Source organism: Populus trichocarpa, chromosome 18 (assembly GCF_000002775.5).
Source record: "Populus trichocarpa isolate Nisqually-1 chromosome 18, P.trichocarpa_v4.1, whole genome shotgun sequence".
Lineage (NCBI taxonomy): Eukaryota > Viridiplantae > Streptophyta > Magnoliopsida > Malpighiales > Salicaceae > Populus > Populus trichocarpa.
This window is the reverse complement of record NC_037302.2, coordinates 3,198,276-3,224,451: the sequence shown is the minus strand read 5'-3', so window position 1 is coordinate 3,224,451 and position 26,176 is coordinate 3,198,276. Positions and strand designations below refer to the sequence as shown.

Below are 26,176 nucleotides of genomic sequence, written 5' to 3'. Positions count from 1 at the left end.
CCACAGCTGAAAACAATGATTCTTCTTCCTTTCTTAGCGTTTTCTATATTTCTCCTTCGTTCAGTTTCTGTTTTCAAAACAATCCCCCTATTTTTTTCAACTTTCTTCTCTTTAAAATCTCCTCTCTGTTTCCTATTTTTTTTTCTTCAAATCTTTCTATCTTCTCAAAACCCTCTGTTTCTCATTCCTTAAATTTTTCCCCTTCCCTTCGGTTCGTTCTCCTCCCCTTCTATTTATAAGTAGGAGAAGAGGGAGCCCCCTGCTCTATCCCTTCGTGGTGCAGGGGGGAGCGGTGCTACCTTACCTCTGCAAGGTAAGGTGGCCACCTGTTTGTAGGGCATGACGCCTCTGTCTTTTCTTTGGCATGGTGGCAGGGTATGTAGGGGTATGGGTTGTGTCGGGTGAGTGGTCAAGTCGGGGGTGGGGGGAGAGTGGGAAAAACGATTTACAATTTTCTTATTCCCTGTCTCTGTATGCGCAGGGAAGAAGGAGAACATTGTTGTTCAAAACGACACTATTTCGGTGTTCTGTTGTTATTTTTTTTTTTGAAGAAGAAGAAAAGAAAATGTAATTGGGAAGAACCCAAAAATAGGTTATGACATAGGCCATGCAATGCAGCTTAGCTCGAGTAAGGTATATTAAGGGTGCTACCTCATGTAGGGTGTACTAGGGGTGCTAATACCTTTTCTAGTTACAACCAGTCTCTTGCCCTTAAAATATTTGATAATACCAGTACACTTAAGTTTCTTAATAACTCTAAACCAAACAATTACACCACGCGATCACTTGCGATATCACTAACAATTATCCATAATACATGGCAAATATGGGTCCCACATCAAACACGTTATAATAGAATAGGAGGGGTTGAATCTGGTCCTAGTTTTATATAAAAAAAGAAATTAAACAGTACTACCATTTGTTTAAAAAAATAAATAAAACAAACCAATGAAAAAGTAATACAAAAGGATGACAACTCACTAACAGAAAGTTAACTGACCGAGTAGGCTAAAGGTTGTGGAATTACAGGGTTTAAGAAAAAATTAATGTTCAAATTAATGGTCCCCTACAAAGAAACAGTGAGCTCATTGCTGAGAACCACCATCACATTTGTTCACAGAGGAAAAACGAGTTTCATTGTATCAAACCTATAATTTTCAAACGTTATTTTAAAGTATCATTATTTTTACTATTTCAAACCTAGAAACTGAAAAAAAATATTAGAGTCCTAGCTTGATATTGATTGATTTTGCAGAACAAAGTTGATGCATAGCATTGAGCTCATTGCTATCAACTTCTATACAATTTTATTTTATCAAATCAAATAATAATAATAATAATAAGCAAAGAGTACAATGAATGCGTATGAATAGCAATCTATGAACAATACAATGAATGTTTTCCCTTTCAATTTATTATATGTGCAAGTTGAAGTACAATAAGCGGGGTGGTTTTCCCTTTCAGTTTTTTTGTGAAACTGTGTCAGAGACGGTGTAGTGGCAGTGTACCAAAAAACCACCTGACATGTGCAATATCCTTGTTGGAAGATCATACATGAAGTTGATTGGATTAACAAGGATACATAATTTAATCCAAAAACATGGTCCTAAATCCAATTGGGCAAGAGCTAAGTAAAACCTGCAAGGAAGAATTCTGTTTCTACAAAATTCAGCTTGTCTGTGCTTGGATACTTAGCTTAAAAGATGAATAGAATATTTGTGTGCTCGAATTTACGCTGTTCTTCCGGGAAACAGGTTACAGTGAAATAAAAAATTGCAACTTGAGAAAATCTTACGTTTACTAAAGAATTATTATCCAGTGACATCAACGTTCAATCTATATTTCTTTTTTTATGGATAGAATCAATCGAAGGACAGCTAATGAATCCTAGAGGAACAGCTAATGAAGCCAAAACCAGCAGCGGGAAAACAAAGGAGCTTACTTAAGGCAACAAATCTCTGGGTGTATATATGTATTCATCGTGCACCAAATGATCTCTCACAACAAATTAGTGGACTGAAGAAGCTGCAAGACTCTTTCCCTCCATCGACAGAGTGCACAATCAGATCCGAAGGAGATGATCACAGAGCCACTCTTGAGCAGCCCGAAGGGTGGCATAAGAGCCTTGTTTTTCATCATAGGTATTTAATACACATTCAGCAACATGCACGCAGACGCATATATTATGAGCAGCAGGTTACATGGCAGCTTATATATATTACTGTTCAAGTAATGTGGTTTAAATTGATGTTTTGACAGCAAATGAGGCACTGGAGAGGCTAGCAAGTTTCGGGCTATCAACAAATATGATACTGTATTTGACTAGAGAGTATGGTATGGATGCAGCTAGCGGTGCCCAAATACTCTTCCTCTACTCAGCTGCTGGGAATTTCATGCCAATTATTGGGGCTTTTCTTGCTGATACATATGTGGGTCGATACCCGATGATCGGCTTTGGATGTATTGCGAGCCTTCTGGTAACATTATTTCTTTCCAACTTTGCATCATCTCTCGTCTCTCTATTTTTCTCCCTTCTGTTTGTCACAAAGACAACCATATATGTGTCCGGCCAACGGATCTATGGCTCAGTGGCGATTCTCTCACAAACAAAAGTGGTGATTCCAATTAATTAAGTCCATTGCTAATCTTAAATGAGTTTTTAAATTGAAATAATTTTTAATATACTAAACGTGTTAAATTTTTTAATTAAATTTAAAATTTAAAACATGTTATAGTATTAACCTCTATAAATTTTAAATTTAAAGGATTTTCAATTAAAATATGTAAGAGTTAATACATATTATTAATAACTTCAGATATATATATTTTTTTTGAAAGGGGTTTTTTAACACCACGTGAGAGAGCCCGGGTAATTGATAAGTTTCATTTTCACTTAATTTTAAAATATATATAAAAAAATTAAAAATAAAAATTTTAAACACGATGGAAACCTCATTCCAACGTTCCAAACACTGCCGCCTATTGAATCCTCCTCCACCAGTAATATTTTATTACTGGATGATAAATTCCTTTTAATATAGCTGATGAAAACAACAATATATTTTATTATTATATTTCTGAATATTTTATAAGTAACGAGATATCTGCATATGGATGGACCCATAGCTTGTTTCGGAAGCCAATCTCACAAGAATTAATAAACAAGTAACAAGCTATCGTGGATAAAGCTTGGAAAAATATATAGTTATCCATCCTTACACACGCACGCACGCACACATATACATATATATATATATATCAACATGTTTAATTATATCTATTTTATTCTTAAATCCTTTTATAAAAATCTTCAACAAGACCTGTTATCATGTGTTGTCCAAATTGACAAATCTTCATCTCACACACACACTAAAGTTGTTTGCTCTTCTCTAATTAATACGACGTTGAAGTTTAGAAGAAGGAAAAAAAACTTTCTCAAAACTCTTGATCATGTCAAAATATTAACTGGAATCAAATAAATGTGCAGGGAATGGTTCTATTGTGGTTGACAACAATAATTCCTGGGGCAACGGTGCCTTCTTGCGCCCAATTTAGTAGCATATGCAATAACGACGCGACGACACCACAGCTTTTGTTTCTATATTTTTGCTTAGGCCTTATGTCTATCGGAGCTGGTGGCATAAGATCATGCTCCCTGGCCTTTGGTGCTGATCAATTGAGCAAGAGCGACAGCCTTAAACATGCTGGAATATTAGAGAGCTTCTTCAGTTGGTACTATGTTATATCATCAGCTTCTGTATTTATTTCCATGACTTGTGTGGTTTACATTCAAGAGGCCATGGGCTGGAAGGTGGGTTTCGGAGTTCCTGTGGTTCTCATGATCCTGTCAACTCTTTCGTTCTTCTTGGCTTCTTCCATTTATGTCAAGCCAAAGGCTAAGGCAAGCTGGCTCATCGGATTTGCTCGAGTTCTCGTGGCCTCCTTTAGAAAGAGAAGGATTGAATTATCTTCACTAGACACGGATGAGCTGTATCATCATAGGAAGGGATCCGCGCTTGTCGTGCCAAGTGAAAGAATAAGGTAATTAACCTACCTGTGAAGCACTTGTATAATAAGGTAATTTTATATATGATAGTTCCTATAAGGATTTCCTTTTGTCTTATCTTGCCTTAGGTTTCTCAACAAAGCTTGTGTTATTAAGAATCCTGAAGAAGACTTGATGCCAGATGGAAGAGCTTCAGATCCATGGAGTCTTTGTACAGTAGATCAAGTAGAAGAGCTGAAAGCACTAATAAAGGTAATCCCAATATGGTCGACAGGGGTGTTGGTGTCTGTAAATGTCTGTCAAAACTCTTTCCTATTACTCCAGGCATCCACTATGAACCGCCATATCACTTCGAAATTTGAAATTCCTGCTGGATCATTCTATGCATTTCTGTTGCTCTCTGCAACAATGTGGATTGCTCTCTACGATCGCGTAATCATCCCTCTAGCATCAAAAATCACGGGAAAACCAACACGTCTCGGCTTGAAACAGAAAATAGGAATCGGGATTCTGGTCTCGGCTGCTTCCATGGCAGTACTGGCAATTATAGAGAGGGTGCGACGAGAAATTGCAATCAGGGAAGGAATTTCAGATATTCCTGACGCGGTTACGCACATGTCTGCAATGTGGTTATTACCATTCTATTTCTTACTTGGATTTTCTGAGGCTATGAATGGTGTTGGACTGAATGAGTTCTTCTACACTGAATTGCCTAAAAGCATGTCTAGCGTGGCCTCGAATCTTTTTAGTATTGGACTGTCTGCTGCAAGCTTGGTGGCCAGTTTTATAGTAAGTAATGTTCGTGGGTTTATTGGTGAAGCAAATCAAGAGAGTTGGGTTTCAAGCAACATCAACAAAGGACATTATGATTACTATTACTGGCTGCTTTCTAGTTTGGGTTTTGCTAACTTCATTTATTATCTTGCTTGTAGCAAGGCTTATGGTCCTTGTAAGGGGGGACAAAGGGGCATTACTGGAGATGTTAGGGAAGGATTGATTGATGATGATGATGATGATGATGATGATTATGATGATGATGTAGTTTAAGTTAACGTTCAGGATCTTTGTATGTTCGTGCTTACCATATACAGTAAGATAGATGTGTTAGTGAGAGAACTATGAGGTTATTGCTTCATATAGACCTTGAAAGATGGTTTTGGAAATTTTCAAGATACTGTGTTCATTCTTCATTTTTCACAATATCCTGGTATTTTATCTGTAAGCAAGAAAGAATATATTATATGGATACCATCAATATACATATTAGCTGATTCATTTGTACATTTCAGTTACCAAGTAATTTTAGGGTAAAAATATTGTATGATGAGTTATTTCCTTGATTAGTGTGTGTAGATGCTCTATTTACATTGATACCTATATTTACAAGAAAACTAAATAAACATATTACTAGCCTTACACCAACACTCCCCCTCATGCTAGTACATATATATTACTAAGGCAAACAGAGGTAGACCGGGGGACTGAGAGCAAACCGAGAGAACCAGGGGACGAACAGAAAAACACAGGGGGAACAAGATAAAAAACAGAAGACAAAGGAGGAAACAACAAAGACGAATAGAAAAACATAGAAGACGGAGACGAGCATAGACAGGAAATAACTTCAGAGAAAAAAAAACGAAAGAAAAGAAGCAGAAACAGAGGAACTAAAGCCAGAAAAGAACAGAGAGAACGAAAAAGCAAAAAGAAACAAAAACAGAGAGAGGACGAACGAAAACCAGAAAAAACACAGAGGGGACGAGTGAGAGACAAAACGTGAGAAAACAGAAACAGGAAGAACAAGAAAAAGAAGGGACAAAGAGCAGAAAGGAAGCGGAAAAGAGAAGCTTCGCCCAGCACCTGCAGGTTCTTGTTCAAAGCAGGCAAGCTTTTGTTTTCCCCCGTTTTTCATTTTCATTACATAGTTGCTGAAGCTGGCACGCACGCCTGACAAAAAGAAAAGTGCCGGTTACTGGCATGGGCCAGCAACTAGGCTGGGCCGTTGGATCTAGCCCTGCCTATACGGGCTGAGCTGGACCTGACCTTAAAAAAAAAAACAAAAAAAGTGTTCGGGCCAGGGTTAGGCCCGGCCATCTCAATCCCCTTTATTTTATTCCTTTTTGTTTTAATATCTGGCCAAACGAGAAATTCCAAAAAAAGTCAAGAATTTCAGGAAAAAAAGTCTAAAATTAGATGTTTATGGATTCAATTAAATTTTATTGAAGGTTTAATTGAATTTATGGAGGGTTTGATTACAAGAAAAATTGATTTTTAAGTCAATATGAACTTTAATTGAAAGAAATTAAAGTTCACGGGTCAAATTATAATTTTTAAGAGTTGATTTGGTCAAATCAAAGATTTAATTGCATAAATATTGAAGTTTGATGGCCAATTAGGGACTTGATTGAAGAAATCTGAAACCAATGACCAAACATGAAAAGTTGCATAAATAGAGGTACTGAAATTGACTGAATCAAGGACTAAATTGAAGAAAATAAAAGTTTATTGATCAATTAAGGGTTAAAATGCATAAATTCAAGACCACTGACCGAAATGAAAAAGGCGGCCAACTTTAGAGCTGACATCTTATTTGGCAAGGATGCAATTAAATTGATTCTTAAAATCAAAATTGCAATTAAGGACTTGATTGAATAAATTAAAAATTGACCAATTTGGAAATTGAATTCTTTGGCACCAATTTCATTTGAATGAAACGACGTGTTTTGTTCAAAACGACGCTGTTTCATTCACCGTTAAAAAAGAGAGGGGGAAACAGTGTCGTTTTGAAATGCCTCTTTCCCTCTCTCTCCCAAAAACCCATAACCAATAAGACCCATGCCCATTGACCTCCCAAGATGAAAAAACAAAAGAGACAAGCCCTGCAGACAGCTTCCCAGCCACCCTACCCATTCGGCGTGATTGGACAGGGTAGGGTGGCTCTCTCCCCTTTTCCCCTTATAAATACCAGAGTGGGGAGAACAAAAAAGGGGGGTGATTTGCAGGACAGTTTTTGAGAGGACATGGAAGAGTTTTTTTTAGAGGAAGAGAGAGAGAGAGAACGAAGAGGAGAGAAAGACTTAGAGAGAGGGTTGAGGGAACGGTTTGAAACAGAGGGGATGATATAGAGAGAAGGAAACAGAGGAGGTAAAAAAAGGGGGAGACCGAGGAGAGAGCTGACAGGGGGATGGTTGTTTAAGAATAGAGGACGAAAGCAGAGAGAGAAACAAAGACATAGAGGAGAGAAAGAGGAACGAAACAAAAGGAAATAAAACAAAGAAAGAAAAGGACAAGAAAGGAGAAGGGAGGAAACAGAAAGAAGGAAGGAACATGAAGGAAAAAGGGGGACACCACTGCCTACCTTCCTTGTTGCCGCCACAAGAACTGCCCTGAGCCACCATCGACAACAACACCACCACCACCATCAGAAACAGAAGAAGAAATAGAGAAGCGGGGGTATAAAAACATAAAGAAGAAGCAATGCAGAAACAGAAAAGAAAAGAGGAGGAACCGCCCCTTCTACGCTCCACTATTATGTTAATGAACAGTGAAGACCGAATTATAATTCACTCTTTACTATTAACGTAGCATGTGAACAAAAAACAAAATTGAGATTTTGGAACCTATTAATTATAAATAAGAATAAGAATAATAATAAGAATAATAAGAATAAGAATAAGAATCTATGAAATTATTGTCATTATTTTTTCCAAAAACTGATTTAGCTGATTCAGTTGTACATTTTTAGTTACCAAGTAATTTTACGGTAAAAATATTGTATGATGAGTTATTTCCTTGATTACTGTGTGTAGATGTTAATGGAGATGTTAGGGAAGGATTGATTGATGATGCATGATTGTAGTTTTATTTAAATTTAAGGATCTTTGTATGTTTGTACTTACCATACAGTAAGATGTTAGTAAGACTGTGTGAAGAACTATGAGGTTATTACTTCATATAGAGCTTGAAAGATGTTCTTAGAAATTTTCAAGATAATGTATTCTGATTTTTCACTTTTCACAATTTCCTGATATGTGAACTCCAATGTGATGTATTTTATTTGTAAACAAAAAAGAATATATTATATTGGTACCAGGAGCCGTACCATCCAGGGGCGGAGGCTTGGGTGTGCTATAGTCCAGGTTAAGATTTTATTAATATTTTTTTACTAGTTTTATATAAAAAAAATTTGTAATTCTCGATTGAGTTATCAAAAAATTTTGAAAATTTGCATGGAGCCTTCTAATATGATGTTTTATCTTGGATTAAAATTTCAGAATTTTTGGAGAAATTCAGAAATTTGATGAAAAATCACAATTTGACCAGTTTTATGTTATTAGGCGTAATTTTCAATCCGACCATCAAATTGAGCTGAAATTTTACGAGGGATCTTAAAATATATTGAATAAAATCTGGTTAAAATTTTAGGATAAACGGAGCTTGGTAGTGCAAAAAACAAATCGTCAAATAAATGCAAAACGACTCATTAAGGGTAAAGTGGTTATTTGCCATTAAAAAATAAAAAAAAATCAACTCTTCCTTCTTTTTATATGTTGTCGACTGGGCAGAAGCATAATAGAAAAAAGAAAGAAAAGAAAAGGCAAGAGAGAAAAGTAAGCGAAAAACATTAAAAAAAAAGAACCAAGGAAAAAAAATAAAAAAAGTGAGAGAATAACCTTATAAATTTACAAAGTCCAACTTATAAAATATTAATCTAAGGAAGTATCAAGTGAAGGAAGGAGGAATTGAAAGAGGGAAAAAATTTAATTACTTTGTTTTCCAGTTGACATGAGATTCTTATTTTATTCCGGTTGGGGGTTGTTATAATATCGATTCAGATTCGATTATAAATGAATTATATTTCACAAAAAATCAAAAAATGTAACTTCAATAGTGGGTTTATTTTTACTTTCACTTTAATTTTATGTACTTTCAAATTTATTTTTTAATATTTTGGGTAATGTATTTGAATTAAAACTTTACTATTAATTTTAAAAATTCATATATATGAGTTAATAATTGATCTTAAAAAAATTATATATTTATTTAATAGCCCAGGAAAAATTCCTAGTTCCGTCCTTGATACCATCATATATATATATATATATATATATATATATATATATATATATATATATATATATAGAAAATGTGGTCCAAATCTAGCGAGGGACCTATAGGGATTGAGGTGATCAGGAGGACTCACGGCGTATTGGCGACGGTGCACTCTTGTGCAAGTGGTTGTTGACTTTTTCATAACATTGAAACAATTAATTAATGAACAATAAGTTGTATTTCTAGTGATATTATAATCTCTTTCAGCTACGAGATTTCGGAACCTATAAATTAATAATTATTATTATTGTTTTTGTTATTGTTATTATTATTATTAGATGAAATTATTGTCATTATTTTTCCAAAACTATTTACATTGGAGAACTGATTTAGCTTATCCATTTGTACATTTTCAATTACCAAGTAATTTTAGGGTAAAAATATTGTATGAAGAGTTTTTTCCTTGATTTGTGTGTGTAGATGCTCAAATATTGCATCCCCCTTCCAAATCTTTCATATCAAATTCCTTCATTATTGTTAATGGCAATCGTGTCATCTACATAAATTATGAGTGCCATTAATTTGTCATTATACCTCTTTAGAAATAGAGAGGATGGTTGACATTGCTATGCTAATATTCATATTTCTTAATAATAAGTCAAAACCTACCAAATCAACCTCTGAGCGACTGTTTGAGACCGTAAAGTTCCTTTTCCGACTTGCACACGAACCCAAGATTATTAATAACAATATGGTTTTTTTTAAAAAAAAAAAACATTTTTAAAAAAATTTAAAGTTTTTTAAATTTTTTCTTTACTTCAAATTAATATTTTTTTAATGTTTTCAAATTATTTTGATATGCTAATGTCGAAAATGATTTTTAAAAAATAAAAAAATATTATTTTAATGTATTTCCGAGTAAAAAGCACTTTGAAAAGCAACCACAACCATACATTTCTCTTTATAAATTACCATGCATGCAAGAAAGCATTCTTTACATCATATTATTATTGCAATGTCCATTCAAGATTTTCCACAAGTGATAATAAAACTCTAACAGTATTAATTTTAGCCAAAGGTGCAAAAGTAAATCCATAATTTATATCACCAATCATTCAATTTGGCTTCTGCTAAATAGAAACACCCATCTATAACCAATACGTTTTTTTTCTAATCAGGAGAGGCAGCAGTGCCTTTTCCAGCTTGTCCTTCACTCATATGATTTGACTTATCAATGTTACGGAAATCAAAGAAATATAAAAGATATTGATAAGTAAAATCATGAGTGAAGGCTACTAATTATTAATTGATAAATCAGCTATATATGAGTGAGGGCTACTGATAAAAAATTGATAAGCTGACAACATGAATGGAACTACTAACCAGAGATGGTTAAGCCATTCATATAAAAGGAGGCTAATAATCAGAAATAGTTAAGCCATCTTATATATAAGAGGGGCTAGAGATAGAATGTTTTTTAATTGATCCTATATAGAGATCAAAGATGGCTAATGGATTGTATTTGGAGTGAGCAAAAAAACCGAAAAACCAATTAAATCGAGAAAATCGAAAAACAAATAACCGAAAAAACCAAACCGTGAAAAAAAACCGATTAAACCGATTAAAATTTTGAAAAAACCGACCGGTTCGGTTCGGTTTTGGTTTTATAAGCCTGAAACTAAAAAAATCGAACCGAACTGAACCCAAACAAAAAAAAACCGGAAAAAACCGAGCCAAAACCGAGCCAAACCGGTTTTTGTCCTAAAAAATTGAACCGAACCGAACTGAAATCGGTCGGTTTGAACCGGTTTCAGTTTGGTTGCGGTTTTTTAAAAAAAAAAACTGAATCAAACCAAAAATAATTACCCTTAGATTGTGTTATATAGTGATGAGTGATTGTAATTGTGATGTTGATTTTTTATATAGGTTATTGCATGGACTAGATTTTAATTAGGTAGGCACTGAATAAGATAAACTCTGCCAAAATTTCATTTAATCGAGCAAACCTACTAAATTAACCTGATAAACTATTAGTACTATGAAAGGGGGCCTAGAAGGGTAATATGTGTATTTCGTAAGGAAGAGAAATTTGTTTGAGTAAAATAGGTTTAAAAAAAGAATTAATGGTTATTAAATGGATGTTCTAATGTGTTGAAGTATATCAACATAGCAGGATACGATAGATATCATATGATATTCCATCTCACCAATGCATATTATAGACAATTTTAGTTGGCAATCCTAAATGAAAGGCTAAGATAAAAAAAATCATTATCACGTGGATTCATAAATAAAATGGAAAGTTGCATTGAGAATGAATGTGACATTTTTAAATCGTCTGTATTTTTGGAATAGAAAATAAATTATAATAATTTTTTCTATACAATTTTTGGAGTAAATCTCATTATATTCAAGAACAATCATGCATTATATATATTGATTACAATATTTATTAATAATGTAACCATCAATTCAAAATTCATCGATCTTTGGTAATTAAAAATGAATTCACAATTTAATAATCAATTATCATTTATACACAATTTTAATGTTGCGTCAAAATATGAATGAAACAATAAATCAAATTAACAAATAATTGGTCCCAACTTATTATTTATCATTTATTCAATTTTAACAAAAATATTGTATTGGTGTTGTCATTAGACAATATTAATGAAAAATATTTTATCAGTAATTCCATTATTATTTCACAATGTTCTAGCTATAATTTATAAATTATTGTCTGAAAAAACGTAATGTAAAGGAAAAATTCATGAAGTTAAGTGCAGTCAAATCCTTTATTTATGAAGTATTGGAAATAAAATGAAAGTCTTCCTTGAACTTGTCCCCAAGGGACGTAGCGTGATGGCAAAGAGCTTGAGATCTGTACAACAGGTCTCGAGTTTGAGTCAGGACGTGCACCTCTTGTAAGAGCCTGGGACAGCCAGGGTTGTACTCGCTCATCTGGGCCCATAAAATACGTTTTCCGGAAGATGGGGTTTCCTTGAATCCAAAAAAAAAAAAAAGTCTTCCTTGAACCAACTTGGGCTGCAATAAAAATTAACTTCTATTTAAATGGATGGCGCACCTCCCCTATTATGAAAAACTCTTGGGTTACAGAGGCAAAAGAATTGAAAAAAAAAAGAAACCATTTCAATTTGAAATATATACTATCCCATTCTAAGATCACATGCGTATTGAATATACAAATTCCATTTCTCAAAAAATCCTACCCGCAATTTTCTCCATTTCTCTTGTTTTCTTGTTCAGGCTGGACTGCAATTCACTGTATGCTAACGTGCAGAAAACTACAAGATTAACCAAAACCAACCTTGGCTTTAGGATCAAGAATCCTTGAAATGACTTACCTATTAAAAAAAAAATCCATGATTCCTCGTATCTTCTTTTTCTTGCTTTATTTTAATAGAATATAGCTGGTTCTTCTGTACCAGTATCGTGGGGAACCACCCGACAGGCAACAGAATATCCAGCATATGATTGAGTGGCAAAAGGCAACCCTGCCCTCTCTCACAACCTGGGCATTAAGCGAGATTCAGTTTCAACAGTGATACTCCCTCAGGCAAGAAGAGGGTCCAAGAAGAGCAAATGGAAGATCCTTTAGATCATAAAGGGAAAATCAAAGAGCCGCTCTTGAGCAGCAGTACTACTAAGGGTGGCTTAAGAGCCTTGATATTTATCATAGGTACGTACATATTAAAAAAAAAACCATCATGTATATTATGCTCTGATTATCCTTTTCACGGATTTTGTTTTTCGATGTAATTTGTTATAGTAAATGAGGCATTTGAGAGGCTGGCAAATTATGGGCTTTCGACAAACCTGATATTGTATTTGACAAGAGAGTATGGTATTGATGCTGTCAATGGTGCACAAATACTCTACCTTCATTCAGCTGCCACGAGTTTTACGCCATTCATCGGTGCTTTTCTTGCGGATACCTATGTGGGACGGTATTTCATGATCGGCTTTGGATGTATTGCTTGCCTTCTGGTAATTCTAGATCCTATATAATATATCAACTTTGCTCTTCTTACATTGTGATTAATTTTGTCCATTTTCCATCTGTTAATTGGTTGATGGTTTTATGCGTATCATCAAGTTAAGTTAGAGAAAGGAAGAAAAATATTGAATCCCTTTTTATTCTCACTGAGATTGCTTGATAGAAGGGTTTGATCCTATGTACAATAGTTTAACAACCACTGAATCTTACACCAAAAAATAATTACTTCATAAAGTTTCACTGGGAGAAATCTCCACTGATGGGTTTGCTGGTTGTCTTTATGGACGTTTTCCTTCAAGGTGGTGTATATTAAGAGAGAGGGGGGGGGGGAGATTACTTGGTTGTAAGGGTCAAAAAGATTAGAGATTTTTTTATTCCAATAACTAAGGTTTTGTAACAAAAGTTAAGAAACAAAAAAGGAATCCGTGAATTTACAATTCTCATTGCATCAAAACGAGATTCAAGTTCAAAATATTGTTTTAATTCCAGAAATATGGAATTGTGAGATTGAAATGAAGACCAACTATTCATCTAAATCGAAAAGAGAGTACTAACTCCAAGTCTATATACCAACCTCACAATAGCAGCAATCAACCTAATTTTATTGTACAGGGCGTGATTCTACTATGGTTAACAACTATAATTCCAGGAACAAGACCACCTCCTTGTGTCCAATTTCATGACAGTTGCGAATCCGCATCGACATTGCAGCTTCTGCTTTTATATTCTTCTTTAGGTCTCATGGCCATTGGAGCTGGCGGCATAAGATCATCGTCCTTGGCCTTTGGTGCTGAGCAGTTGGGCAAGAGGGACACCCTCAAACGTGCTGGAATATTAGAGAGCTTCTTCCGCTGGTACTATGCGACAGTCTCGGTTGCGTTGTTCCTTGCCATGACCTGTATTTTATACATTCAAGATAACATGGGGTGGAAGGTGGGTTTTGGAATTCCTGTGGTGCTCATGATCCTGTCAACTCTTTCATTCTTCTTAGCTTCTCCCATTTATGTCAAGTCAAAGGCTAAGGCAGGCTGGCTGGATGGATTTGCTCGAGTTTTGGTGGCATCCTTTAGAAATAGAAGTATCAAATTATCATCCCAAGTCAAAGATGATGTGTATCATCATAGGAAAGGATCAAGACTTCTCGTCCCATCTGAAAAATTAAGGTATCATTATATGCTCAAAAACTTTGTGCCCTGAAATTAATTTCCGTCTTATATCCAAGATTTACCTCAATAGGATTCTATGATTACTCCTAAAAAGTATTAATTTGTTTTATATCATATACCTTGTCTTAGGTTTCTAAACAAAGCTTGCGTCATTAGAAATCCTAAAGAAGACTTGATCCCAGATGGAAGAGCTTCAAATCCATGGAGTCTTTGTACAGTAGATGAAGTAGAAGAGCTTAAATCACTGATCAAGGTAATCCCAATATGGTCCACAGGGGTCTTGATGTCTATAAATGTACTCCAACACTCTTTTATAGTCCTCCAGGCATCTACTATGGACCGGCACATTACTTCAAAATTTCAAGTTCCTGCTGGCTCCTTCACTGCATTTCAGTTATTTTCTTCGGTAATATGGATTGCTCTCTATGATCGTGTAGCCATCCCTCTAGCATCAAAAATCAGGGGAAAACCAACTCGTCTCGGCTTAAAACAAAGAATAGGAATTGGCATCCTATCATCCTCTGCTGCCATGGCAGCATTGGCAATTATAGAGAGTGTTCGGCGAAAAACTGCGATCAAAGAAGGATTTTCTGATGACCCTAATTCCGTTCTGCACATTTCAGCATTGTGGTTATTGCTATACTTTTTCATAACCGGATTTGCTGAGGCTTTCTGTGGTATTGGACAGAATGAGTTCTTCTATACTGAATTGCCCAAGAGCATGTCTAGTGTAGCCTCCAATCTGTTCGAGATGGGACTGTCAGTTTCAAACTTGATAGCGAGTTTGCTAGTAACTATTGTCCGCAACTTCTTCAAGGGAAACGATCAGGAGAGTTGGCTTTCAAGCAACATCAACAAGGGACATTACGATTACTATTATTGGCTTCTTGCTGGTTTGAGTTTGGCTAACTTCATATATTATCGTGCTTGTAGCAAGGCATATGGTCCTTGCAAGGGACAAGAAGGCAATGCTACTGATGGAGGGGAAGCCTTGACAGATGAGGATTAGTGGTTAAAAATTACGGAATTGTGTTAGATTCCATGTATGGTTTATAGCTGGATCTTCATCTTTGTCCATGATAGCCACATTGCAATGATTGGAAGGAAATTCAAAGGTCTTGAATAAACAGCTATGTCTATTTTATGAATATTCCAATACTTGATTATTTTCATTTATTCCAATACTTTGACTCAAACAATGAGACCAAACCACAAAAAAAAATTAAATTAATTAATTAATTAAATTAAATTGATATCATTCCCGAGCACCAATGGTTTTGTATTATACTGTACAAATCACAATCATACGTGAATATGCAAAAAGGGTTTCCCTTTCAAGTAGGAGAAAAAATGGCATCAAAACAATGCAAGCAACAAGGATGAGTGGACTGTGGTAGTTTAAAACATTTGTTAGTCATCACACATGAATCAGCCTTTCAAAGAAAACAAACAAACAAATCCGACAAGTGAGACACTGAGAGCATATCTATTATATCGAATCGGAGCAGGATTAATTAATGACTGAGTTAGGAGTTGGATTAATTTTAAAAAAAATACTAAAAGTATATAGAATTTGTTAATAGTGTTATTAAGTTTAATTAAATGAATTAATTTTAAAATTTTCTAACTCAACTCTTTGTCAAACTCAAGTTTTTAATTTAATCATGTGAGAGATAACTCCTCTTAAATTGATCGATTTCATATATATTCAAATGCAACCTTGATAACTCTATTTGGTTTAACAATTTTTTTATAAATTTTTTTTATTTAATTATATGATAAAAATCAACGCTCACAAAATTGAACATCAACCTAAAAATAGATATTTATTTGAGACAATTATCCCTAGAAAACAAATAAAAATCAGTAATACAATCTATTTTTCAACCAATCCAATATTAAATGATTAAATAAAAAAATTAAAAACAAATAAAAGATCAAAAACAAAAAACAATATATATATATATATATATATATATATATATATATATATATATATATATCCTATCGGTGGATAAACTCGTTAAACCTGTGAATCAAATAAGTCGGACTAGTACGCCAAATATGTAAAAAAAAAACTATATTTTATTTAACCATATGATAACAAAAATGAATGATTGCAAAATCAAACATCAACCCAATACCAAGATGTTTTTTTTAGATCACGATAATTTCATAAAATACGAAACGAAACCAATTATGAAATTGAATTTCCAATTAACCCAGTATATAAGGATGAAAAAAAACTAATTTAAAAAAATTAAACTTGTCAAACCCGCGAACTAAGTCAACCAGCCAAACATGTGAATAAGTTCATGGATTTTATAAAGTTTAATAACATAACTTTTTTCTAAAATTATTTTTTAAAACTATATAAGAAAAAATAAACAATAAAAAAAACAATTTAAATTAAAAAAATACACCCCACCAAACTCGTAAACCAGGGCAACTCGGGTTACCTTAACAAACCCGCAAACGATGTTAACCTTATAAAAAAGTAAAATAAAAAGAAACAAATTATGAAGTCAAATTCTCAACTATTCCAATATTAAAAGATGAAATCGCCAAAAAAAAAATCATAACAAAAAAAAAAGAAAAAGAAAAAGAAAAAAAGCAAAATACTGTGAATTACTATTGTTATTCATAATGCAATGTGTGTGGGTAAATAATGGTTTTCTCAAACTCTTTAATTTTTGTTATTTTATAAAATTTAATAACATGATTTTTCTCTAAAACTATTTTTTTTAACTATATGATTAAAAAAATTAGACTATAAAAAAATTCAAGTTCAATTAAAAAAAAAAAAAACAACCCACCAAACTCATAAACCGGGGCAACCTAGATTACTTTGGCAAATCCATAAACCATGAAGCTAAATTCTCAAAAATATCAATTTTAAAAGATGAAATCGATAAAAATTGATTTGAAAAAAAAATCATAACAAAAATTCAAAAACAAAAAAAAAACACTGTGGATTACCATTGTAATCCATGGTGCAATGGATGTTAGGTAAACAGTGGCTTCCCCCACATCCTTTAATTTTTGTTACTTTATAAAGTTTAATAATAAAGTTTTTCTCTAAAACTATTTTTTTAACAATATGAAAAAAATATTATAAAAAAATCAAATTCAATTAAAAATAACCCACCAAATCCATAAACTGTAACAACCTGGGTTACCTCAACAAACCCGCAAATCATGTTAATCTTATAAAAAGGCAAAAAAAAATAATAAAGATAAACTCTCAACCATTTCAATATTAAAAAAAAAAATTAACAAAAACAAATTAAAAAAAATCATAGCAAAAAAAAAGGAAAAGTTAAAAAAAAAAAATCATGTGTTAAAAGAAAAAATAAAACAATGTGGAGCAATCCACAATGTTATTATATCCCTCATGTTTGAGCTTTTTTTATATTAATTTTCTTTCTTTTTATCTTTTCAAATGTATGGACTCCTGTGTAGTATTGTGCTGTTAGAGAGAGGAAAGAAATGGAAAACACAATTGCAGAGGAGAAGATGATTCTCATCCCCAAGGACAAGGACCGAAAAAAGGGTGGCCTAAGGACCATGCCCTTCATCATAGGTAATCTTCAGAGTCTACTGTTAAGTTTCTTCCTCCTTCGGTTCTTTGTTTTCTGTTGAATCATGTTGGGTTATTTGTTTTCCTGTTCTGTGCATCTATAGTTAATGAGGCGTTTGAGAGGGTGGCTAGCTATGGGCTGATGCCAAATATGATATTCTACCTGATGAATAACTATCGCTTGGAGGCTGCAAATGGGTCGACCATTCTCTTCTTATGGTCTGCTATGTCTAATGGGTTGTCCAACTTCGGAGCTTTCCTCTCCGATTCATTCATGGGACGGTATCTGGTGATCTCTTTGGGATCATTCTGCAGCCTTCTTGTGAGTCATTTCCCGCTATCATATTCACCGAGTTTCTTCTTTGTTGGCCTTGCTTCCAAGTTTCTGGGGGGGAATAGGGGTTTTGAGTCTTGACCTCTTAATCTGCTCTGTTCATGCAGGGGATGATTCTTCTTTGGTTAACTGCCATGATACCACAACTACAACCTCCACCTTGTGACCGATTCACAGAAACGTGCAGCTCAGCTACAGCGGGCCAAATGGCTATCTTATTCTTCTCTTTCGGCCTTATATCCATTGGAGCTGGTTGCATTAGGCCTTGCTCTAATGCCTTCGGCGCAGACCAATTAGACAACGAAGAGAACCCCAACAATGAGAGTGTCTTGCAGAGTTTCTTTAATTGGTATTATGCTGCAACAGGATTATCAACAATTATAGCATTTACTGTTATTGTCTACATTCAAGATAACCTCGGTTGGAAAGTTGGGTTTGCCGTTCCTGCAATTCTCATGTTCCTCTCTGCTTTAACGTTTCTGGTGGGTTCTTCCCAGTACATCAAAGTGAAGGCCTCCTCGAGCTTATTTACAGGTTTTGTTCAAGTTGTGGTTGCAGCATTCAGGAACAGAAAGCTCAATCTATCTCACGGTAGCATTGAACAGCATTACCACAGTGATGACTCTGAGTTCCAGGTCCCTACTGATAATTTAAGGTACACCAGTGTTAACACAATGATGACTCGAAGTTTTGCTTCGATGCTTGACTATCCAAATCATCTCTCCTTAACATTTCTCAGCACTTTGTGCAGGTGTCTGAACCGAACTTGTATCATAATAGATCCTGATAGGGATGTAAATCTTGATGGGTCAGCTTCAAATCCATGGCGGCTATGCACAGTTGATCAGGTAGAGTCACTGAAAGCTCTGCTTAGAGTCATCCCCATTTGGACTACAGGCATCATGATGCATATCAACTTGAACCAAAACTCATTTGCCACGCTCCAAGCAAACACCATGGACAGGAACATCTTGAATTTTGAACTTCCAGCAGGATCCCTCAATGTGTTTCTGGTTCTCACTCTCACAATCTGGCTAACCTTTTATGACCGAATTCTGTTGCCATTGTTAGCAAGATTCACCGGCAGGCCACGTGGCGGGCTTAGTCCTAAAGTGAGGATAGGAATTGGTTTGCTAGTCCCAGTTGCAGCAAGGGCAATGTCAGCAGTAGTAGAAACCATAAGAAGGAAAACTGCTATTGAGGAAGGACTAGAAGACGAACCTGACGGTGTGGTGAACGTCAGTAGTGTGGCTTTTGCCACCAATAATCCTGCTTGGATTGGCTGAAGCTTTTAATTCAATTGGACAGATAGAATTCTACTACTCTCAGTTCCCTAAAAGCATGTCTACCATTGCGGTGGCTCTTTTCACTTTCGGAACCGCGGTGGCTGATCTGATAGGGAGTGGTTTGGCGGATGTTGTGGACAGGGTTACATCTAAGGGAGGGAAGGACGGCTGGTTGTCAAGTAATCTTAACAAGGGTCGGTTAGATGATTATTACTGGCTGATCACTGTCTTGAGTATAATTAATTTTGTGTATGATCTTGTATGTTTTTGGGCTTATGGATCTGCCGAGGACAAGGAGGAGCGTCTGCTGGAGTAGAAGCAAAACAAAATTGATTACCATGAGGTTTAGGGTTACCATATCTTTCTTTTTCTTTTTCTTTCTCTTGAGAATGGGGTTAGGGTTACCATTACTTCAGAATGACTGGAGTATATTTTCTCCTGTAATTTTTCTTTTTGAACAAATATATATTGCTAGATTTTTTATACATCCTTCAATACATGGGATCCATAAATTATGAACCATGCCTAATCCGAGAGATATGGACTGGGATATACAGGGGGTTATTGGCTGCTGAAGCTCATTTCATGTACAGTAATTTGTTTTTGAAAAATAATATACATGAAAAGAAAATTCAATTCAATTGTCTGCTTAAGTTAATTTAAAAACTAAAAGGTAAATGATGAATTAATTAATGATGGTTCCCCTGCTAATAATAATCTTATAATATACTTCTGTAAATTGGTTTTGTTGTGTTAAACTTGCTTTTGACCAACTTTTCCCGTATGAGCCAGATATGGAAAGACGAGGAATTTCGCATGCATATGACATAAAGAGAAACATATCATAAGTGATATAAAACATAACATAAGATCGTAAACAGATCTGGATAACAGGAACACTTTTGAGAAATTTAAGGGTTTAATTTCAGAAAATTATGTTGTTTCCATCTCTATTTGGTGTTTTCAAGAATTAGAGAACACCTGTTTCTAAGAAAACAATTCAGTGAATGCATCTTCTTTAATTTTCGGTTTATTAAAAAAAAACCCTGAAAAATACCGAGAACAACTTCATAAGTAAAGGCACCCTTACTTTTGCTGCTACATTCTGATAGCTGCAAATGAAAAATTCAGGATACAAACCACAAAATATGCAATAAATGACCACAAAGTTGCAGAAGGTGCTGAATGAAAAGCGATGTAGGTAGGTACACATTCTATATTAGCTTTGCACTAGCTATGTGGTTAAAAAAAGAGTGGCTAATGCAAAATGCCTCAGAATGGATGAAGTCAGACTAAGGCAAGCACCCAGTTCCCTTTTAACTGCAGTTGCCCAAGCTACATGTTATTTGAGTGAAATTTACAACAAAAGAACTGATCATGCAACTTACCGCGTCACGGAAAACATTTAGTCTGCTGTTTTGGGGCACAATGGATCGTCTTTCATACCAAACTGCCATCTTCCTTTCTCTGGCTCTTCAAACTTCCAAGTTTGATCCATTTTCGTAATGAAAGAACTGACCTAGTGGTTATAAACCAGGGGGCTTGAACAGAGGAACAAAACTAAAAATTCCATCCACGTCAATGGGGGCTCCAATAGTGCGGCTGACAAGCTCTGGCATAGATGTCTTGCCTTTCCAAGTGGTAAACCATGGTCCTCCTCCAACTTCTACTAATGCCATGTCGCTTGTAACATCCAAAATTAACTGCATATAATAATGCTGAAAGTGTAGGAATATCCAAAGCCATAGTATGAACAAATAAACTAACTGGTCTTATTTGGTTCTTGAACAAGAACAAAACCAACTTGTAATAGTGCAGATCTAAGAGCATATACCAATCACAACAATTGCATGCCAGGGATCAGCGCTTTGCCCCTTTGACAAATTACATTAAAAAATTGGATGCCAAGGATTTTGAAAAATTATGAGAAAACGCTGTCATTGGAATTGTATCAATCCATATGGATTTTAGCACATAGATAACATACAAGGTGTGACAAACAAAAATAGAACATCCAGGAAGCAAATTCTCACATGCTAAAAGCAGACTCTTCATTTCTCCAACGACAACTCTAGATTTTTAAGAAAAAATCACTCATGAAGTCCACAGATGGACTCCTTTCACTGGTTTCATGGGATAATGTCACTGAAAATACATGTCGGAAGAACAAGTGCAACCTCTGGTTGCGAAACTTGTTTTTATGTAAAGAAACTACATTGCATGATAAATACTGTCACACAAGAAAAGTTCAAAGTTTTTGATGTTCTGTTGAATAGTTTGGCCACTTAATGCTAAGAATAAATCCTGAGGTTAAATAGAATAGTTTAAGTTAATGTTTTTGCGCATGAAGTTGATGAATATGTGGATATGGGAGAGTGAAAAGTAAAATGCACCTTCCCCTTAGTGCCATCATATCGACGTTCCCATATTTGCAATTTCAGAAAACTAAAACCGGTATCTTTACAAGCTGGAGAAAGCCCAGCTTCTGCTGTTGGAGCACGCAATGCTGTTCCCAATTCCTTTGTTGTTGCCTCCAATTCAACCTGAGTAAGGACAATAAATTAGACCTCTAGTTGATAGTATAACTCCAACTTATCATTATATGTATCCATAAAAGACTTAAGAGGTCATGAAAAATCATGTGGGCAAGCATGTTCTTCCTTTTTCTTTTTTAATGTTTCACATGTTTAAGTGAAGAATAATACCAAACTTACAGGGACATCAGAGTTAAAAGTGGATTTATACTGTGTGACTGTGAATACTAGAAACAGGAAACAGAAGATACCAAATGTGTCCCATTGTCTGCAGCCATGTACCAGTAACCCCATGGAGAAATTTCCCAATTTACAACACCATTCCATGGCACAAATTCATAGAAAATCCCATCATAATGTACTCCAACCTGCACAGGTGGACATTGTATTGTGTGTCAGTTTATTTAAAACAAGTGCGTCCAACTTGTAAACTTGAATATGTTTTTGGCTTTTCTTCTATTTCAGGATCTCAAACTAAAGATAGTAAGGCATATTCAAACTCATGAATAATATTCAAGTTCCATATGAAAACATAAAGGGTAGCTGAGGTTCCATGAAAATTGCATATCATTGGTTCACTATCTCATTCTTTACATGCATTTAGCCATATATATTCCTAAAGAGCAGAAAAAACTTATCTATCTAAAAAGAATTGCTGAAACAAGGGAAAGTGGAGAACAAAGTATTGGAATTGTCATAGGAAAGTTACCAATGCAGCATTTTCAAAAGTCTCACTTGGTCCAGGTATTTGCCTCAACCCACCAGCTGCAGTCAAAGCAACTTCTCCACTTGCACCTTCAAAGACATTACATTGAACCTATGGTAAAATGTAAAACATCAACAATTAGCATACAGGCATACAGGCATTCAGACTTTTTCTTTTAATTTTTTTAATTTTCTTTTCTTCCAGGTTAGGCATATGTGGACAATTGCAAACCTAAGATGCATTAGCAAAACATCGTCCCAGCGATAATTCCCAACAACTTCAATAACTTAAACAGAGCGGAGATTTCTTCACTAAAAATTTCCACTAATCAACAACGCATAAAAAATGAGCCATCTAATCAAGTCCATGAGAAAGCAGGCTAATGAGCCAGAGATAAAGTTAATGTGCTTTCTTCAATTTCTGTACTTTGAACCAACATGTAATGACAGCACAACATTCCCACACCACACATCAAAACGTGAATTGGGGTGAATAATATTGATGTAAGGTCACCTTTGTATGTTGAAAAGAGGGTAAATAGTTAATTATTAGTCATGCAAAGAGCAACAGTGAAAGTAACTTACCCACCCTTACAATGTTATGTAAGCATGAAATTCCACGTGAGAAAAACATATAATCCATTAATACACAGATATTTACCACATGAAAGAAATAAATATTTACCCAAAACCATTTTCTTGGGAAGGCTCCACCCCAGTTCTTTTCAGAATAAGAAGGAGCATCTTCGAACTCAAATCTTTCACCATCCCACTCTATCCATCCTGTGTCCAATCAAAACCCAAAGCATTATTCCCTAGAAAGCATTGAACCTAATCACAATACTCTTTGCCACTGTGACAACAAAAGGAGCCAAAAACCTAGAATATAATTATTTCTAAAGCCTATGGATATTCTGCTCTCACAAACTTGTGACCTTCATAGCAGCATGAGGACTTAGAAATTAACAACGGAGGCTTCTGTAAATTCTTGTAAGGTATTTACTTAGAAGGGGGGAGAAAAGAGAACTGTAAGAAACAAGAGCTGATTATATATAATGAGCAAGAACAGTTTACAAAGATCATTGATTTTATTAGACAACTTGTTGTAAAATAGAATAAAAGTATCATAACCAACATCAGATTGAAAGTTCCAAAACAATTATAACCAGAAGCAAGAATAGTTAATGCCTGTTGAAAGTCCTCCGGCCATGCATATTTGCCAGTGGGGTTCAAATACAGGAAAAGCAGCAAGCCACCCTGCAGTCGACTTCTGTGTAGACCCAACATTACCCCATCCATAAACAGGCCGTGTACTGTACTGCCAACGTGCAGTTTTCACAGTTTCCACATAATCTGACCTGCAGTTAGAAGAAAAGTCATGTCAAACTACCAATGCTCAAATAAATTAGAAACAACCAAGGTATTAAAAATATATTAGATTATCAAAATTTCAAACATGAAATATGTTTGATTTGCCCCGACTTACCCAATCGTATTATTTTCTCACCACTTTAAGCATAGATAAGGAGTTGGACTAACAAAGCATTAGAAAGTTTAATCCATTATCCTGAATGTGGCACTGAATGCAGTGTGACATGCATGCATGATTTTACAAAAAAAAGCCCCCATGCATGTGTGATGTTACATCCTGAAACTCAATCTCTACACTATGGGTATGGATGACAAGAGTGAGAATACCTGCCATCATCACGAATAAAGCCTTGGTGCCAAAGTGGGCTTACTTGAAATCCTTCTAAAACTCTTTTATCAAATTCCTACACAAATTAAATATTACAAAATGTAAGTTGTAACTTGGATTCATTTGACATGGTTAGCCTCAGCAAGAATATAAACCACGCAAACCAAGAAATACTTGCACTAAGTCTAACCAAGCAGACAGGAAATTGAGAATCCACTCTAATTTTTCAGGTTTTAACAGTCTTATGCAAGGAAATGTAAAATAAACAAAAAAAAATATCTAATACAGAACTGAACAGGAAGGCTAATGCTGATATATTCAACCACCTCAAAACTTTAAAAAAAAAGGGTAAAGTAGCTAATGTGAATTCCTACAAATTTTTCAGACATGAGAAACCATTTGAAGTTACGGAAGCAAAATGAGACATTTCAGTTAAATTGTTAAGGAGGACTTTTCTTATTTTCCTCCGCAGCTGTATTGCACAGTTTTAAAGCCTTGCAACTCTGACAACATTCTTATGTACTATTAATCCACGGCTTTGTAACTAAATAAAAAAGAAATCCTCTCTTATCCATTCAAACTAAGAAACCCAAATGTTAAAACCTTATAAAATTGACAAGGTTGGACATTCTAAAAAAATGATAAACAAAAAGAATATCAATATCAACATTTAAGATGAACAATAGAGATTTCAACCTGAGGAGGAACCTCTTTAGTTGGAGGCCGCATATTTCTCTCAGCAACAAAAGTATTCCCCAATGCCAGCTCATGCCTACCTAAGCATCAACAAACAAACTAATAGTAACAACTTTAACTCTTAAACACAGAATCTTATAAATTCAAACAGTTCCCATAACATTACAAAGAGGGGGGAAAAACACTTACTTCCCCAGAAATCTTGCGATTCTTCAGAGAATTGGCAAATATACTTGTCATAAGCCCCTAGAATCTGAGCACCAACTCCAATTGATCTCGATCCATGCTGTGCCGACTCCAAGGCAGTCAATTTCTTAGGAAACGCAGGATTCTCCACTGAATACATGAAACAGAAATTCTGTTTCCGCTCCGGTATCGACACTTTAAAATACCAACCTTCAAAAAAGTTCCGCGTCGTCCCATCATAATGGTACCTGTTAATTTTATTGAAATAAAATTACAATTTAGGAATAAATAATTATCAAGAATTTTAAATAAAAAAAAATTACCCGCTGTGAGGAGTACGGAGCCCACGATTAGGTGGCGTTGGCACATAAACTGGACTCACACTCCTCTCATTTTCTCCATTTGAGGCTAGTGAAGTATCGGTGTTAGTGATGGGAGTGGACGCCGCCAGCAGTGGCGATGATCGGAACCCTAGCTTGAGTGATTTCGATAGAGGTATAGAAAAGGTAGAATCTCGAGAGTGATAGAGTTTGATAGAGGAATTAGGGTTTGTTAGGGGTCGAAGTGGTGAGAAATTAGGGGAGAAATTGTGAATGTGTACTTCCATTATTCGAAATTCAAGATTTTTGAAAGATTAATTTGAGTACTGGAGAGAGTGAGAGAAATTAAGAATGGACGGCTGTGTGGAGAGAGAGAGAGGAGCAGGGAGGTTTGAGGCTGGTATTTATACACCAGCACAGGAGGAGGTGTGTGAGAGAGTGAGGTGGCGGCAAAATGGAAAAGGGAGACAAAAGGAACGTTATTGGCAACGCTAACCATTTCTTTACCGTTTATTTAAACAGTGCTATAAAATTCACTTTTGGTTCTTATATTTCGTATACTTTCTTATATTGATCCTTTTGATGTATCATGGC

At 35.0% G+C, this 26,176-nt stretch overlaps 4 protein-coding genes across 6 annotated transcripts; 3 read left to right on the top strand and 1 right to left on the bottom strand.

Moving 5' to 3' along the window:
* Nucleotides 1-1,962: 1,962 nt before the first annotated feature.
* Nucleotides 1,963-5,176, top strand: LOC7458963 (protein NRT1/ PTR FAMILY 1.2). The gene is made up of 4 exons (XM_002324197.4): nucleotides 1,963-2,141; nucleotides 2,260-2,477; nucleotides 3,488-4,041; nucleotides 4,135-5,176. Exons 1-4 carry the CDS (start codon nucleotides 2,078-2,080, stop codon nucleotides 5,051-5,053), a joined length of 1,755 nt encoding a protein of 584 aa, XP_002324233.4. The 5' UTR covers nucleotides 1,963-2,077; the 3' UTR covers nucleotides 5,054-5,176.
* Nucleotides 5,177-12,265: 7,089 nt separating this feature from the next.
* On the top strand, nucleotides 12,266-15,418 carry LOC7458964 (protein NRT1/ PTR FAMILY 1.2). Its single transcript, XM_002324198.4, has 4 exons — nucleotides 12,266-12,758; nucleotides 12,849-13,066; nucleotides 13,689-14,239; nucleotides 14,372-15,418. The coding sequence occupies exons 1-4, from the start codon at nucleotides 12,662-12,664 to the stop codon at nucleotides 15,249-15,251; spliced, it is 1,746 nt and encodes a 581-aa protein (XP_002324234.3). The 5' UTR covers nucleotides 12,266-12,661; the 3' UTR covers nucleotides 15,252-15,418.
* Nucleotides 15,419-17,650: 2,232 nt separating this feature from the next.
* LOC18107477 (protein NRT1/ PTR FAMILY 1.2) lies at nucleotides 17,651-19,929 on the top strand. Of its 3 annotated transcripts, none has more exons than XM_024590458.2 (4): nucleotides 17,652-17,825; nucleotides 17,927-18,144; nucleotides 18,264-18,811; nucleotides 18,896-19,929. In XM_024590458.2, the coding sequence occupies exons 1-4, from the start codon at nucleotides 17,732-17,734 to the stop codon at nucleotides 19,440-19,442; spliced, it is 1,407 nt and encodes a 468-aa protein (XP_024446226.2). In that variant the 5' UTR covers nucleotides 17,652-17,731; the 3' UTR covers nucleotides 19,443-19,929. The 3 variants fall into 3 exon arrangements, with proteins under 3 accessions (XP_024446225.2, XP_024446226.2, XP_024446227.2); XM_024590459.2 differs by having other exon boundaries at nucleotides 17,653-17,825; nucleotides 18,908-19,929; XM_024590457.2 differs by having other exon boundaries at nucleotides 17,651-17,825; nucleotides 18,264-19,929.
* A 584-nt stretch (nucleotides 19,930-20,513) lies between these two features.
* LOC18107478 (tocopherol cyclase, chloroplastic) lies at nucleotides 20,514-26,045 on the bottom strand. Its single transcript, XM_006371646.3, has 10 exons — nucleotides 25,586-26,045; nucleotides 25,266-25,510; nucleotides 25,077-25,156; nucleotides 24,380-24,456; nucleotides 23,870-24,039; nucleotides 23,367-23,464; nucleotides 22,686-22,793; nucleotides 22,228-22,344; nucleotides 21,836-21,985; nucleotides 20,514-21,145 (listed from the first exon to the last, which is right to left on the bottom strand). The coding sequence occupies exons 1-10, from the start codon at nucleotides 25,867-25,869 to the stop codon at nucleotides 20,969-20,971; spliced, it is 1,506 nt and encodes a 501-aa protein (XP_006371708.3). The 5' UTR covers nucleotides 25,870-26,045; the 3' UTR covers nucleotides 20,514-20,968.
* Between the last annotated feature and the right edge of the window lie 131 nt (nucleotides 26,046-26,176).